This window comes from Palaemon carinicauda, chromosome 42 (genome assembly GCF_036898095.1).
Source record: "Palaemon carinicauda isolate YSFRI2023 chromosome 42, ASM3689809v2, whole genome shotgun sequence".
Taxonomy (NCBI): domain Eukaryota; kingdom Metazoa; phylum Arthropoda; class Malacostraca; order Decapoda; family Palaemonidae; genus Palaemon; species Palaemon carinicauda.
In genome coordinates, this window is record NC_090766.1 from 41,945,496 (window position 1) to 41,961,388 (window position 15,893).

General features: G+C 39.6%; 1 protein-coding gene across 1 annotated transcript; it reads left to right on the top strand.

Annotated features, from left to right (window-relative positions):
* Positions 1-1,130: 1,130 nt before the first annotated feature.
* On the top strand, positions 1,131-15,821 carry LOC137633122 (nuclease SbcCD subunit C-like; the record flags this gene model as incomplete). Its single annotated transcript, XM_068365283.1, has 8 exons — positions 1,131-1,243; positions 9,932-10,335; positions 12,795-12,986; positions 13,238-13,462; positions 14,446-14,579; positions 15,105-15,159; positions 15,293-15,439; positions 15,523-15,821. Coding segments are annotated over exons 1-8 (1,569 nt in total), but the record flags the coding sequence as incomplete, so codon positions are not given.
* Positions 15,822-15,893: the final 72 nt, after the last annotated feature.

Consider the following 15,893-nt stretch of genomic DNA (forward strand, 5'->3'; position numbering starts at 1 on the left):
GGACAAGATCCAAAAGCTCTTGGAGAAGGGGTTCAAGCCGGAACAATTCTAGAATATGGATGCAACTAAGAAGTTCATAGACACTTATATATAAAATTCTTATCCTAGTTGATATATAATTTGTGATTAATTTTTTTTTTTTTTTTATTGTAGCATGAAATGTAGCATACCAAAGGGAGCCTTTAATTTTAGTTTTTTTTTTTCAGTACCTACAGTACCTGTAATATTTTATAACTTTTTTATTTTTTATTTTTTTTTTTATTTTTGATGTTCTTACACTGTGTAAATGTTAATTAGCGTACGTACTCTTGTTTTTGAAATCTAAAATCTTAGTGTACCGTAGAGACAGGTGTCTACAATAGCCTATTGTATGCAAGTATAGTTTTGTAATTTGAATTTAGTTTTTGAAACTTACAATATCTGTAATATTTTATTTACTATTATTTTTTTTTTCATGTATGTGCGCTTAACGTAATTGTTAGTTACTGTATGTGTTTGCTTAAATTTACATGTGCAGTAAATTACTGTATTTTATAGTAGTATATCATACTGTATACTGTATTGTACAAACTGTACTTGAAATATTTTTTTTTCATTGCTTGACAGGCTTGTTTATGTATGCAAGATGATGCCCCCAAAATGTTCATTACCAAGGAGGAAGGTCATGCTTCTGGATTTAAGACAGCAAAGGACATGTAGGCTAATGGTATAAATTTTTGTTCCTCTTTTTCTAATTTAAGTGTAAAATTTGGCCTCTCAATTTTTTTAGATTGATTTTTTGTACAGTAATTTTGGCTGTCTTGTTATAAAAATAGTATGGTATTTACAGCTTATACAGTAATATGGGCGTCTTGTTAAAAAAAATAGTATGGCATTTACGGTGTCATTTTTATATGAAATATTACTAACAAAACCCCATGCTAATAAATGACTTCTGCCTTCCCCCATGTGTAGGTTGATTTTGTGGGAAAACCCCAACAGCCACCTTATTGAACCTGGCTTCATTTATGAAGTTGGCAAGGCCTGTGCATTTCGGGGTCTCGACATGAATTTGCTGTCTGTATACTGAATGCACAAGGAAGGCATGAACGAAAAAGCTCTTCTCGAGTTGGCTTCTTCAGTATGGCTTCATGCCAGATGTGAAGGACTACCTCGAGAGTAAGGGCATGGAGTTTAAGGTGCTCCTCATCCTTGACAATGCTCCTGGACATCTATCCTCCATTAGGATAATGATATCTAATGTGTAAGTGGTGGTGGTTCCTCCAAACACCACTGCACTCATTCAGCCTATGGACCATGGTGTAATAAAAGATTTAAAGGCCCATTACAGCTAAGAAGTGATGGTGCGACTCCAAGATGCCATCGACAACGACACTGACCTTAACGTTATCCAATTTTGGAAGGGATTTGTAATGGCAGAATTGTCTGGCTGTTGTCCATGGATTCCTTCCCCAATGTCAAGCCAGAGACCATCATTGCATGTTAGAAACTTGTGTGGCCATGGTGCATGAAGGACTTTGGCGGCTTCAGTCCTGATGAAGCATTCCAAGAGACGGACAAGAAGATCGTGACTATGCTGGGGACCATTTAAATGGAAGGCTTCATCTGAAGTGATCGGGAAAGACATCTTGGTTTCGCTAGATGGTCATGATGAGTAGCCAACTTATGAAAACCTGGCTGAATTTGTCCATTCTGCAAGTGAGGAAGAGGATGTAACTAGACAACTCGTTGTCAGTGATGTCAAGGTTGGTGGAAGAGTTTGGGCAAAGGGCGTACAGCATGGACCATTCATTAGTACGGACTGAAGATCATGCGATCCATGGATAAGGCTTTAGTTGGTTAAAAGGGCATCTTGGAAAAGATGGAGTATGCAAAACAGCTGCCCGTAACTATTCTCTCTCCTCTTTGTGAGAAACTGCCATGCCCACCTCTTCCAGCCTCAGAGTCTCGGCCATCACCACCACCACCACTACCATTTCTAACCACTGATTCTTCCGAGCCTGACACCATTTCTCCAACATCCCTTCTTGCGCAACCCCTCCTCTGGAAACTACAATGGAGCTCGGTCATGATGGTGGCATAGATGATCCTTCTCCCCATGCAGATTGAAATATATTTTTCAGCAACTTTTCGATTTGTAGAGTTCAGTTACCAGAGTTGTAAAGTATATTGCTGTGATGAGTAACTTTTAAGACAAAATTTAATACAATACAGGTAAGCCTACACATAGCCTGTACAGTAAAAAGAAATAATTAGATTAATTTAATGTAATGTACGTATGTTTATATTTTAACATAAGCATAATTTACATTCAGCGGTACAGTTTTCGAGTTTTACAATACAAGTCTTATGAGGTATTCCCCATTATGTTAATTCTTAAATTTTACCAATCTAATTTCTTAAGATTTTTGTAGGCATGCTGTAAATGATTTGAGGGGAGAGATGGGCTCTCCTTGTCTAACTCTTTTCTCAGTCGAAATTTTCTCGTCTAAATTTTCTCACCATCTTTGCTATACTGCCCGTTACCTGTATAGATCTCTAGGTTTTCTAACATAAAATTCATCTATTCCATGCTTTTGAAATGCTTTAATTGTTGCTGAAGTTTTAACAATAAAAACTTTCCGGGTCCATAACTGTCATACATAGTGGGTTGTCATACTTGATGATTTTTCCATCTGCTTGTTAATTTCATGGATATGTTCAGTGGTTGAATACCTACTTCTGAAACCTGATTACTCTCTACCTACTCTCTAAGTTGATAAAGTCTAGCTGTCTTTTTATTGGACTCGATATGATCTTTGTGAATATTATATATATTAAGAGTATTTATTTTGCCGTAATTTTTCGGGTCTTTTGTCTCTCCTTTTTGTAAATTATGATTTTTTCCAAGCTGTATTTATAGAGCATTTATACAAAAAATTTTTGATTGTGTAAAGTTAGGGAGTTTTACTACTTTTATTTATTATCTTTTATCTATTATTAAATAGATTATCATGCCTTCTTATGTTGCTGCTTTGCTTCATTAAATGCCTTTTTAGTGTTTTCGTCACTTCTACTGTTACTCTTGGTACTGACTCAGGTGTTTTTTATTAGCGACGTTATTTCATATGCTATTGTTATCATCATATGGATTTCTTCTACAATTTTTATCACTCCCTCTCTTTTGTTAATGTTTACATTTTTTTTAAAGTAAATATGTATGTATATTTTTATATAATATATCTTATTATATGTAATGTTTTTTCTTTAATAGATACTGATGCCCCATGTCGGCGGATAATGGATAATAAGACATTGGAACATGGTTTTTTTTCACTTTTTTATATAAAAAGGTTCGTGAATACACTTCACACAGCCAGATACTCTTCAGACGAGTACCATGTTCCTGCGATCGCCCGAGCGGTAGCCTACTGCTTACCCCTCGGAGCAAGTAAATGCAATGTTGCTCTGTCAATATGTTGAATTGCTAGATTTTGTGGAAATCTCCACTATGATGGAAATTACTCTTCCCATTAGGCTTACAACACGTCACCTATCAGACTTAACACACGTTGCCTAAAGAGTTCAGTGTTCGCGCACAACAATTTGACAGTCATAGTACTCTTAAAAAAAGTCTTCTATCTCACAGTATAAAACACATATTAATAAATATTTTTCATTAAAGGCTTAGGACACTGAGAGCCATTTGATTTGACAGAAAGGGCTTGTAAATTGATGTTACCAAGTACAAATGCTCTTGCTGAAACACAAGCATGGAGTGACTCCCATCAGCAGGACGTTGCTTCTGAAATGGAGTTGGTTTGAACTACGGTGAAAACACTTTTTTATTAAATTGCATTGAAACTAAAGGCACTGAGTATAGTTTTCTTGTGATTTATAAAAGGTAAGTTGCTTGTTTTTTACTACTTTCCTAAATAGTGTGAAGATTTCTTAAGGTTTATGAAGAATTTTTGATTTTGCAGTTTGTTTGAACTTTGAACTTGATTTGTATTAATAAAACTGATTTGAAAAATGTTCATGGGCCGGAAATTCTCTCTATTGGTGCATAATATTTGAATTTATTGCGACCTAGTATGTATCTCTGTGGCCCCTTATTATTACTAGTACTAAATAAATCCTTATTATCCAAGAAATCTATCAGAAGGCCCAACTATAAATTACTCTTATTAGTAGCTAATAAATCCCTTTAACTAATAAATCACCAGTATAGAATAAATCACTTTATTACTAACTAAAAATCTTTACTAGTACCTAATACATCACTTTGAGACTCCATATATAATTTTACTATTGACTAAGAAACCATACTATTCGTACATAATAGCTTTGGCCTAATAAATACTCTTGAGTTATTTTTTTTTCTGTTTTATCTTGCCAACCCCTTTCAGATAGGTGACCTGATGTTTGCTCTCGAAGTGGAGATGTCCCAAACTTCATTCAGACTTCTGGACTTTAAAAGCGTGAGTGTATCATCATGAAAGAGTAGCCATTCCAATCTTAAATAGCCTTACTCTAAATTTCTTAGCAATTTTCATATTGAAGCATTTAAGGCTATTTAGCCTTTTTACCATTTCATCCTTAGATTTTCTTTATTAATCAACACAACCTCGATTTACTGTTTCCAATTTAGGGATCTCTTGATCAGGAGCAGTTAGTTTCACAAACCTCCCTAAAGTGCCCTCTATCTCATTTTCCTTCATACTTGCAAATCGCTTTCTCTCCAATTACATTTTCCTTCATACTTACAAATCATGTTCTGTCTCTAATCTCATTTTCCTTCATACTTACAATTCATGTTCTGTCTCTAATCTCATTTTCCTTCATACTTGCAAATCATGTTCTGTCTCTCTCAATTCCTTCATACTTGCTAATTACGTTCAGTCTCAAATCTCACTTTCATTCCTATTTGCAAATCACGTTCACTCTCTTTTGCATTCGTATTTGCAAATAAGGTTGTCTCTTGTCTCATTTTTCATTCATACTTGGCAAATAATGTTCATTCTGTCTTATTTTCCCTTTGTGTTTGCAAATTAGGTTCAGTCTCTCTTATTTTCATTCATATCGGCAAATTAGGTGCGGTCTCTTGTCAAATTTTCATTCATACTTGGCAAATAACATTCAGTCTGTCTTATTTTCCCTTCGTATTTGCAAATTAGGTTGTCTCTCGTTTTCATTCATATTGGCAAATTAGGTTCGGTCTCTTGTTTCATTTTCATTCATACTTGCAAATCACGTTCTCTCATTATCATTCGTATTTGCAAATTAGGTTTAGTTTCGTCTCATTTTCATTCATACTTGCAATTTTAGTCTCTCGCTACTTAATCTGATTTCATAATCACTGACAGCTTGACACAGGATTTCTGACATTTGAAATAATGGAGCGGGGAAGCCAGATGCATTGCTCAATATTCGTAGAATTGGGGTAGCTCCAGGACTTCATTATTCTGATTGACATTTTTTTTTTTTTTTTTTTTTTTGTACAGTGGGTTCAATGACATATTGGAATTATGAATTACTAAAGCCACTGGAATCGTACGTTTTTAGAATTAAGGAAGGCCATTAGATTAGTACTGCAGAAGTTCCAGAATTTGGTTTATGCGTACATTTTTTATTGCATGTATTCAACCAAATTATCTATGCAATTAGTGGTACTTCATTAAACTTTATTATACTACTTAAACTTAATTTTTGTATTGTCCCCAGTTCAAAGTCTACAATTATTCTGTTTTTACTTAAGGAAATCATTAGCTATTTATTTCTTTACTATTTCTAGACTGGTCATGTCATATTATACAGGTACTGGTAAAGTTCTTACTAATTTGGTAAAAATTTCCGCATATTATCATCTTGTATTTGAGTTTTAATCAAACTGTTCATAGAAGTGTAGCAACATTTGCAGTTGGTTTGGTCTGAACAAAAAGTTTATATCAACACCATAAGTAGTAAATGGAACAAATATAAATCTATAATCCAGATATAAAGTATTAAAAGGTAATTGATTAAGACCATCAAAAAATACCATTTAATGACCGATCAATTTTCTAGCAACCAATTTTAAATTAAAGAATTACCCTAATCTTAGGTTCAGGGTGGAATATACATTGACTAAATTACTATAAAAGAAAAAAAAAGAAAAAGCTTTAGACCTGAAAATAAATATTTAGGTTCTATAAACTTTTTGTTTGATTTCTATAGCTAATATTGACAAAATATTTGATTTTTATAAATAATATTGACAAAATTACTTGAGTTTAATTAATCTATCTTTATTAGAGTATGTTATATTCTACTTTCATCAAGTTTTGAGATGATTCGTAGGAAGGAGAAACCAGAATTTATCTATTTTAGTTAGATTTTATGAAAGTATTGTAAGCCCTGCCCAAGTTATCGGTCATGCTCGACGTGCAAACTGCAATACCAGATCCAGTTCCAATATACGAGCTGGTAATCTAAGTCTTTTGGATGCTATTAAAAAAAATACGTAGTGAGATTGTCCAAACTTAATTGTCCTTTAATTTTTTACTATTAGACCTAAGATTCTCATATGGCATGTAAATCACTTGATTTTTTTTTATGGAAAGGAAAAGAGTAGAAAAAAATCTTTCTCTTTCAGAATAAAAGGCGAGGTAGTTCTGGGACCTTTTTCACGCAAGAGAAAAACAGCCATTTTGGTAGTAGAACCGCATGAATCTGAAAGTAAATATGCAAAGACAGATCAAAACAACTCTTGCATTATTTGTGAAAAACAACTACGTTTAAAAGGAATCCACTTCAACAACCTTCTCCAGAGACCTGGAATTTCTTGGCCCAAACATGCGAGGAAAGGAGGCAACTGAACACTGAGGTATGCAACCTTTCATGAATGCTTACAGATAGGAAAAACATCCAAGGATGTTCACAAAATCTGCAATGTAAATGTTACTAGAATAAAGTTAAATGATATCGGATCTTAAATGGAACTGATGAGCCGTAGTTTACCGAGAACGTTGAATTTTTTAAAGTGTTAGCATTTTATTCTTTATTCAAAAACACTTAAGTTAGATTTAAATTTATTTCGTTAACCTCTAGGTCTTGCAATATTGTTACTTGATTCTTTTTACTTCAAAACTTTGTATTAAACAGTAATTTGGATCTTAGGATAAGAAGCATCTGAAAACTAAGGATTTAACTTCTATCTTAATTTTGTTAATGGACAGGATTCATAACTTTTTAAATGAATGAACTAGACTTTTTCAATTCTTGAATAGTTTTCCACTTGAACCATGTATCTTTAGAAGTCTCAAACATATACTGTAGATAAATGTTCACATCGAGGAAATCAATTATTACTACCCTCTTATTGCAGTATTTATGCATATTTCAAGTCTGAGAATGACGTTTAAAGTCTTGGAAATTAAAGTATAAGAACTAATAATTAAATTCCAGTAAGATTTAAATAGTCTTCCTTCAGTGGGTTTTCTAGTCGAGAATAGAAGTCTTAGTGTGAATTAATAACAAATTCAAATTACAAACTCTGAGGTAATGGCATTGTATATAACGAGGTATATATGACTTTTATAAGAATTTAATATTGCCATGTATGGTAGGTGAATTAATTAAAATATTAAAATGATTTTTATAGGAATTCTGTATAATGATAGATAGTTCTGTGTATAGGGAACACGGCAATGTATTTGACAAGAGGTTTAAATAGGAATAATAAAGCAAACGAAAATTTTTAAGATTTTTTTTTATTTTTAACAGTGTAGCTTGGGTATAAAGAAATTCTACACTCTTAAAAGGTTAATATTATTTTGAAAAACTAGGTTTTTCTTTCCATTTGAGCTCTTCATTTTTTATTTTTAAGTGTAGCTTGGGTATAAAGAAATTCTACACTCTTAAAAGGTTAATATTATTTTGAAAAACTAGGTTTTTCTTTCCATTTGAGCTCTTCATTTTAAAAGTCCTTTCTTTTTCTATTTCTTGTCCATTTTATTTGTCAACACCTTTTCTCTTTAGTTATTTTTATCTTGCCAGATGGTATTCATATTCCATGAATTTTCTGCGGATGTAATCTATACGTACTAATTTCTTCTCGTCTCTTTTAAAAGGTGTCTAGTTCCAGTTTCATCGGAATAGATGCTCGCCAAAACGTCACCCGGGATGTGCCCAACCACAGCAGTGGCCGCCCAGTAAACAGCTTAAACTCACCGTCCTGGGCTGCGAACGATCTGGTGCCATACGAATGCTAGGTGAACACACTGCCATGTTTTTTTTCCATAGTATTGCCTCTGTAGTCTCCATGGCAGCTAGTTCTTGATTTCTATTCAGGCCAGTTTCTCGATGAAAACCTTTAGGTACCTAACATTGCTCTACTTTGATTGTTAAACCTGGTTGCCACGTGAAGCTATTTAGTCTGAAAGCGACATTTATATTGTGGTTCATTCCTGCATTTGTCACCATCATCATTGTGTTTTCATTGCCTCTGCTAATCAATCCATAGCTGGAATTTACATGTATGGGATAACTACAGTTTGTGACGAGTGAAGTAATCAAGGTAACTGTTTATGGTGAGGGGTTGAACTAAAAGCGTTCTATAAGCATTGATATTGTTATTGTTATCGTTATCATCATTATCACATGACCAAATGGTGTTTCAACATGACGAATCTTACAAGTTGAACTTTTTTCCTTTTTTAAGGGTCAAATGAAAATTGGTGCCTTTTCAAGGGAGAAATTAAAAGTGAAATGATAGTCGAGAAGCAGATGAAATAAAGTTTTGCAAGTATAGCAGTTGGTAGAATAGTCTGTTATCATCAGTATTGAGCTTCTTATTTCGAACTGTTAGGTGGCACTAAACCTTTTCAGGGTCATAAGTTTTTATCTTTATATTAGTTTGTATACCTGTGGCAATTAAATACTTTCTTTATCATCACTAACACATTTATATTTTCCATAAGTAGTAATGAGATTTTTTTTTATTACTTAAACTGTTGAGGGAAATTAACTAATTTACGTGTGTCTCTCTCTATATCGAAAAAAAAGCTTGATGAAAAGTTTTCCTTTGGTTCAGGGGCAAAATTATTTGGGTCGGCTTTTGTAGCCATGTTATAAAATGAACAGTTATTTCGTTGAGCTTGTGGTTTAATAACTATAGTAGTAGATACTGCTGAATCATGTTGTTTCTGGCTTTATAAACATTCATGGTTAGAGATTCTGATTCATTAGTCTTATGTTCTGATATGTGATTATTTTTCGGTATGCGAGTTAGCGTATTCATTTTTAATTGTTAGTGCATTTCAGAACTGTTATCAGATTTTTTCTCTCTTGTTAAAGTTGACTTTAAAATCTAATTAAATAGGAAAGTAAATGTAATTAAAGATTTTTATATATTTAGTAGTACAAGGACTAATGTATTTTTTATCATAGTTTTTTTTTTTAAAGTAAATAAGCTGGGAGACGTTCATGGTAGAAAAACAAATTAAGCAAAATATTACAAAGAAAGTCCATAAGACTTTTTCCATCTTTAATATATTGTATGGAAACAATAACTTAGGTTGTTTGAATAATTTTTCGTTTTAGAGCATTATTTTTAGATCATTCCCATCGTCCAAAGTTTGCAGAAATCTGGAATATAGTTTTTTGCATTAGCAGAATTAGATGTTTTTGGCCACAATTTGATTAATGAATAAGTTTCTCAGTGCTGTCATTCAATTCTCAATTTGTTTCTCAATCATTGAGGCTTGATATTTCACCATACTTATTGCAAGATGTATCATTGGAATACACCTCCACAATTATTTACTTGGAAGCTGCAAAATTAATCACTTTAAATGATTATAGAAAAGGTCCTGTTAACGTTCATTGAGGAGAACTCGGTTGATTAAGGTTTGTATGAACATCACAAATAAGAATATATTTTTTTATTGTTTTGAAAATTTATTTGTTCCAGAAAAATTAGTAGCAGCAGCAGAAACAGAGTAGCATTGGAAGAAAAAAGGGTAGCGGCAGCAGCAGATGAGCTAGTAGCGGCAGCAGCAGATGAGCTAGTAGCGGCAGCAGCAGGTGATGAGCTAGCAGCAGCAGGTGATGAGCTAGCAGCAGCAGGTGATGAGCTAGCAGCAGCAGGTGATGAGCTAGCAGCGGCAGCAGCAGGTGATGAGCTAGCAGCAGCAGGTGATGAGCTAGCAGCGGCAGCAGCAGGTGATGAGCTAGCAGCAGCAGGTGATGAGCTAGCAGCGGCAGCAGCAGGTGATGAGCTAGCAGCGGCAGCAGCAGGTGATGAGCTAGCAGCGGCAGCAGCAGCAGCAGCAGCAGGTGATGAGCTAGCAGCAGCAGCAGCAGCAGCAGCAGCAGGTGATGAGCTAGCAGCAGCAGCAGCAGCAGCAGCAGGTGATGAGCTAGCAGCAGCAGCAGCTGCAGCAGCAGCAGGTGATGAGCTAGCAGGTGATGAGCTAGCAGCAGCAGCAGCAGCAGCAGGTGATGAGCTAGCAGCAGCAGCAGCAGGTGATGAGCTAGCAGCAGCAGCAGCAGGTGATGAGCTAGCAGCAGCAGCAGCAGGTGATGAGCTAGCAGCAGCAGCAGCAGCAGCAGGCGATGAGCTAGCAGCAGCAGCAGCAGCAGCAGGTGATGAGCTAGCAGCAGCAGCAGCAGCAGCAGGTGATGAGCTAGCAGCAGCAGCAGCAGCAGCAGGTGATGAGCTAGCAGCAGCAGCAGCAGCAGCAGGTGATGAGCTAGCAGCAGCAGCAGCAGCAGCAGGTGATGAGCTAGCAGCAGCAGCAGCAGCAGCAGGTGATGAGCTAGCAGCAGCAGCAGCAGCAGCAGGTGATGAGCTAGCAGCAGCAGCAGCAGCAGCAGGTGATGAGCTAGCAGCAGCAGCAGCAGCAGCAGGTGATGAGCTAGCAGCAGCAGCAGCAGCAGCAGGTGATGAGCTAGCAGCAGCAGCAGCAGCAGCAGGTGATGAGCTAGCAGCAGCAGCAGCAGCAGCAGGTGATGAGCTAGCAGCAGCAGCAGCAGCAGGTGATGAGCTAGCAGCAGCAGCAGCAGGTGATGAGCTAGCAGCAGCAGCAGCAGGTGATGAGCTAGCAGGTGATGAGCTAGCAGCAGCAGGTGATGAGCTAGCAGCAGCAGGTGATGAGCTAGCAGCAGCAGCAGGTGATGAGCTAGCAGCAGCAGCAGCAGCAGCAGGTGATGAGCTAGCAGCAGCAGCAGCAGCAGCAGGTGATGAGCTAGCAGCAGCAGCAGCAGGTGATGAGCTAGCAGCAGCAGCAGCAGGTGATGAGCTAGCAGCAGCAGCAGCAGGTGATGAGCTAGCAGCAGCAGCAGCAGCAGCAGCAGGTGATGAGCTAGCAGCAGCAGCAGCAGCAGCAGCAGCAGCAGCAGGTGATGAGCTAGCAGCAGCAGCAGCAGCAGCAGCAGCAGGTGATGAGCTAGCAGCAGCAGGTGATGAGCTAGCAGCAGCAGCAGCAGCAGGTGATCTAGTAGCAGCAGCAGCAGCAGATGAGCTAGTAGCAGCAACAACGGCAGCAGCAGATGAACTAACAGCAGCAAAAGGTGAATAGTAGCAGATGAGCTAGTAGCAGAAGCAGCAGCAGGTGATGAGCTAGCAGCAGCAGCAGCAGCAGCAGCAGCAGGTGATGAGCTAGCAGCAGCAGCAGGTGATGAGCTAGCAGCAGCAGCAGCAGCAGCAGCAGATGAGCTAGCAGCAGCAGCAGATGAACTAGCAGCAGCAGAAGGTGAACTAGTAGCAGCAGCAGATGATGATGAACTAGTAGCAGCAGCAGATGAGCTAGTAGTAGTAGCAGCAGCAGCAGATGAGCTAGTAGTAGCAGCAGCAGCAGATGATGAACTAGTAGCAGCAGCAGCAGCAGCAGATGATGAACTAGTAGCAGCAGCAGCAGCAGCAGATGATGAACTAGTAGCAGCAGCAGCAGCAGCAGATGATGAACTAGTAGCAGCAGCAGCAGCAGCAGATGATGAACTAGTAGCAGCAGCAGCAGCAGCAGATGATGAACTAGTAGCAGCAGCAGCAGCAGCAGATGATGAACTAGTAGCAGCAGCAGCAGCAGCAGCAGATGATGAACTAGTAGCAGCAGCAGCAGCAGCAGCAGATGATGAACTAGTAGCAGCAGCAGCAGCAGCAGCAGATGATGAACTAGTAGCAGCAGCAGCAGCAGCAGCAGATGATGAACTAGTAGCAGCAGCAGCAGCAGCAGATGATGAACTAGTAGCAGCAGCAGCAGCAGCAGATGATGAACTAGTAGCAGCAGCAGCAGCAGCAGATGATGAACTAGTAGCAGCAGCAGCAGCAGCAGATGATGAACTAGTAGCAGCAGCAGCAGCAGCAGATGATGAACTAGTAGCAGCAGCAGCAGCAGCAGATGATGAACTAGTAGCAGCAGCAGCAGCAGCAGATGATGAACTAGTAGCAGCAGCAGCAGCAGCAGATGATGAACTAGTAGCAGCAGCAGCAGCAGCAGATGATGAACTAGTAGCAGCAGCAGCAGCAGCAGATGATGAACTAGTAGCAGCAGCAGCAGCAGCAGATGATGAACTAGTAGCAGCAGCAGCAGATGATGAACTAGCAGCAGCAGCAGCAGATGATGAACTAGTAGCAGCAGCAGCAGATGATGAACTAGTAGCAGCAGCAGCAGATGATGAACTAGTAGCAGCAGCAGCAGATGATGAACTAGTAGCAGCAGCAGCAGCAGCAGATGATGAACTAGTAGCAGCAGCAGATGATGAACTAGTAGCAGCAGCAGCAGATGATGAACTAGTAGCAGCAGCAGCAGCAGCAGCAGATGATGAACTAGTAGCAGCAGCAGCAGCAGCAGATGATGAACTAGTAGCAGCAGCAGCAGATGAGCTAGTTCTAGCAACAGCAGCAGCAGATGAGCTAGTTCTAGCAACAGCAGCAGCAGATGAGCTAGCAGCAGCTCTAGCAACAGCAGCAGCAGATGAGCTAGCAGCAGCAGCAGCAGCAGCACATAAACTAGCAGCAGCAGAGGGTAAATAGTAGCAGATGAGCTAGTAGTAGAAGCAGCAGATGAAATAGTACTAAACAACCTAGCAGCAGCAATGAACTATTAGAAGCAGATGATGATGAACTAGTAGCAGCAGCTGCAGATTACCTAGCAGCAGTAGATGATGATGAACTAGCAGCAGCAGAGGGTGAATAGTAGCAGATGAGCTAGTAGTAGAAGCAGCAGATGAAATAGTACTAAACAACCTAGCAGCAGCAATGAACTATTGAGAGCAGATGATGATGAACTAGTAACAGCAGCAGCAGATGATGATGATGAACTAGCAGCAGTAAATGATGATGAGCTAGTAGCAGCAGCAGCAGATGAACTAGTAGCAGCAGCAGCAGCAGCAGATGAGCTAGTAACAGCAGTAGCACCAGATGAGCTAGTAGCAGCAGCAGGGGAACTAATAGCAGCAGCAGCAGCAAATGAGCTAATAGCAGCAAGAGCAGCAGCAGAGGGTGAGTAGTAGCAGATAAGCTAGTAGTAGAAATAGTACTAAACAAGCTAGCAGCAGCAATGAACTATTAGAAGCAGATGATGAACTAGTAGCAGCAGCATCAGCAGCAGATGAGCTAGTAGTAGCAGCAGCAGATGAGCTAGTAGTAGCAGCAGCAGATTAGCTAGTAGCAGCAGCAGCAGCAGATGAGCTAGCAGCAGCAGAGGGTGAATAGTAGCAGATGAGCTAGTAGTAGAAGCAGCAGATGAAATAGTACTAAACAACCTAGCAGCAGCAATGAACTATTGAGAGCAGATGATGATGAACTAGTAACAGCAGCAGCAGCAGATGATGATGATCTAGTAGCAGCAGCAGCAGATGAACTAGTAGCAGCAGCAGCACCAGATGAGCTAGTAGCAGCAGCAGGGGAACTAATAGCAGCAGCAGCAGCAAATGAGCTAATAGCAGCAAGAGCAGCAGCAGATGAGCTTGTAGTAGTAGTAGTAGCAGCAGATGAACTAGCAGCAGCAGAGGGTGAGTAGTAGCAGATAAGCTAGTAGTAGAAATAGTACTAAACAAGCTAGCAGCAGCAAATTAACTATTAGATGATGATGAACTAGTAGCAGCAGATGATGATGAACTAGTAGCAGCAGATGATGATGAACTAGTAGCAGCAGATGATGATGAACTAGTAGCAGAAGCAGCAGATGATGATGAACTAGAAACAGCAGCAGCAGATGATGATGAACTAGAAGCAGCAGCAGCAGATGATGATGAACTAGTAGCAGCAGATGATGATGAACTAGTAGCAGCAGCAGCAGCAGATGATGATGAACTAGTAGCAGCAGATGATGAGCTAGTAGTAGCAGCAGCAGCAGATGAGCTAGTTCTAGCAGCAGCAGCAGCACATGAACTAGCAGCAGGTCTAGCAACAGCAGCAGCAGAGGGTGAATAGTAGCAGATGAGCTAGTAGTAGAAGCAGCAGATGAAATAGTACTTAACAAGCTAGCAGCAGCAATGAACTATTAGAAGCAGATGATGAACTAGTAGCAGCAGCAGCAGCAGATGATGAACTAGTAGCAGCAGCAGCAGATGATGATGAACTAGTAGCAGCAGCAGCAGCAGATGATGATGAACTAGTAGCAGCAGCAGCAGATGATGATTAACTAGTAGCAGCAGCAGCAGATGATGATGAACTAATAGCAGCAGATGAGCTAGTTCTAGCAGCAGCAGCAGCACATGAACTAGCAGCAGCACATGATGAACTAGTAGCAGCAGATGATGAACTAGTAGCAGCAGCAGCAGCAGATGAGCTAGTTCTAGCAGCAGCAATGAACTATTAGAAGCAGATGATGATGAACTAGTAGCAGCAGCAGCAGATGATGAACTAGCAGCAGTAGATGATGATGAACTAGCAGCAGCAGAGGGTGAATAGTAGCAGATGAGCTAGTAGTAAAAGCAGCAGATGAAATAGTACTAAACAACCTAGCAGCAGCAATGAACTATTGAGAGCAGATGATGATGACCTAGTAACAGCAGCAACAGATGATGATGATGAACTAGCAGCAGTAGATGATGATGAACTAGTAGCAGCAGCAGCAGATGAGCTAGTAGCAGCAGCAGCAGATGATGGTGAGCTAGTAGCAGCAGCAGATGATGGTGAGCTAGTAGCAGCAGCAGATGATGGTGAGCTAGTAGCAGCAGCAGCAGCAGATGATGGTGAGCTAGCAGCAGATGAGCTAGTAGTAGTAGTAGCAGCAGATGAGCTAGCAGCAGCAGAGAGTGAATAGTAGCAGATGAGCTAGTAGTAGAAATAGTACTAAACAAGCTAGCAGCAGCAATGAACTATTAGAAGCAGATGATGATGTTGAACTAGCAGCAGCAACAAAAGCAGATGATGATGAGCTAGTAGCAGATGAGCTAGTAGCAGCAGCAGCAGATGAGCTAGTAGTAGCAGCAGCAGCAGCAGCAGCAGCAGATGAGCTAGCAGCAGCAGAGGGTGAATAGTAGCAGATGAGCTAGTAGTAGAAACAGCAGATGAAATAGTACTAAACAACCTAGCAGCAGCAAATTAACTATTAGATGATGATGAACTAGTAGCAGCAGCAGCAGATGATGATGAACTAGTAGCAGCAGCAGCAGATGATGATGAACTAGTAGTAGCAGCAGCAGATGATGATGAACTAGTAGTAGCAGCAGCAGATGATGATGAACTAGTAGCAGCAGCAGCAGCAGATGATGATGAACTAGTAGCAGCAGCAGCAGCAGATGATGATGAACTAGTAGCAGCAGCAGCAACAGATGATGATGAACTAGTAGCAGCAGCAGCAGCAGATGATGATGAACTAGTAGCAGCAGCAGCAGCAGATGATGATGATGAACTAGTAGCAGCAGCAGCAGCAGATGATGATGATGAACTAGTAGCAGCAGCAGCAGCAGATGATGATGAACTA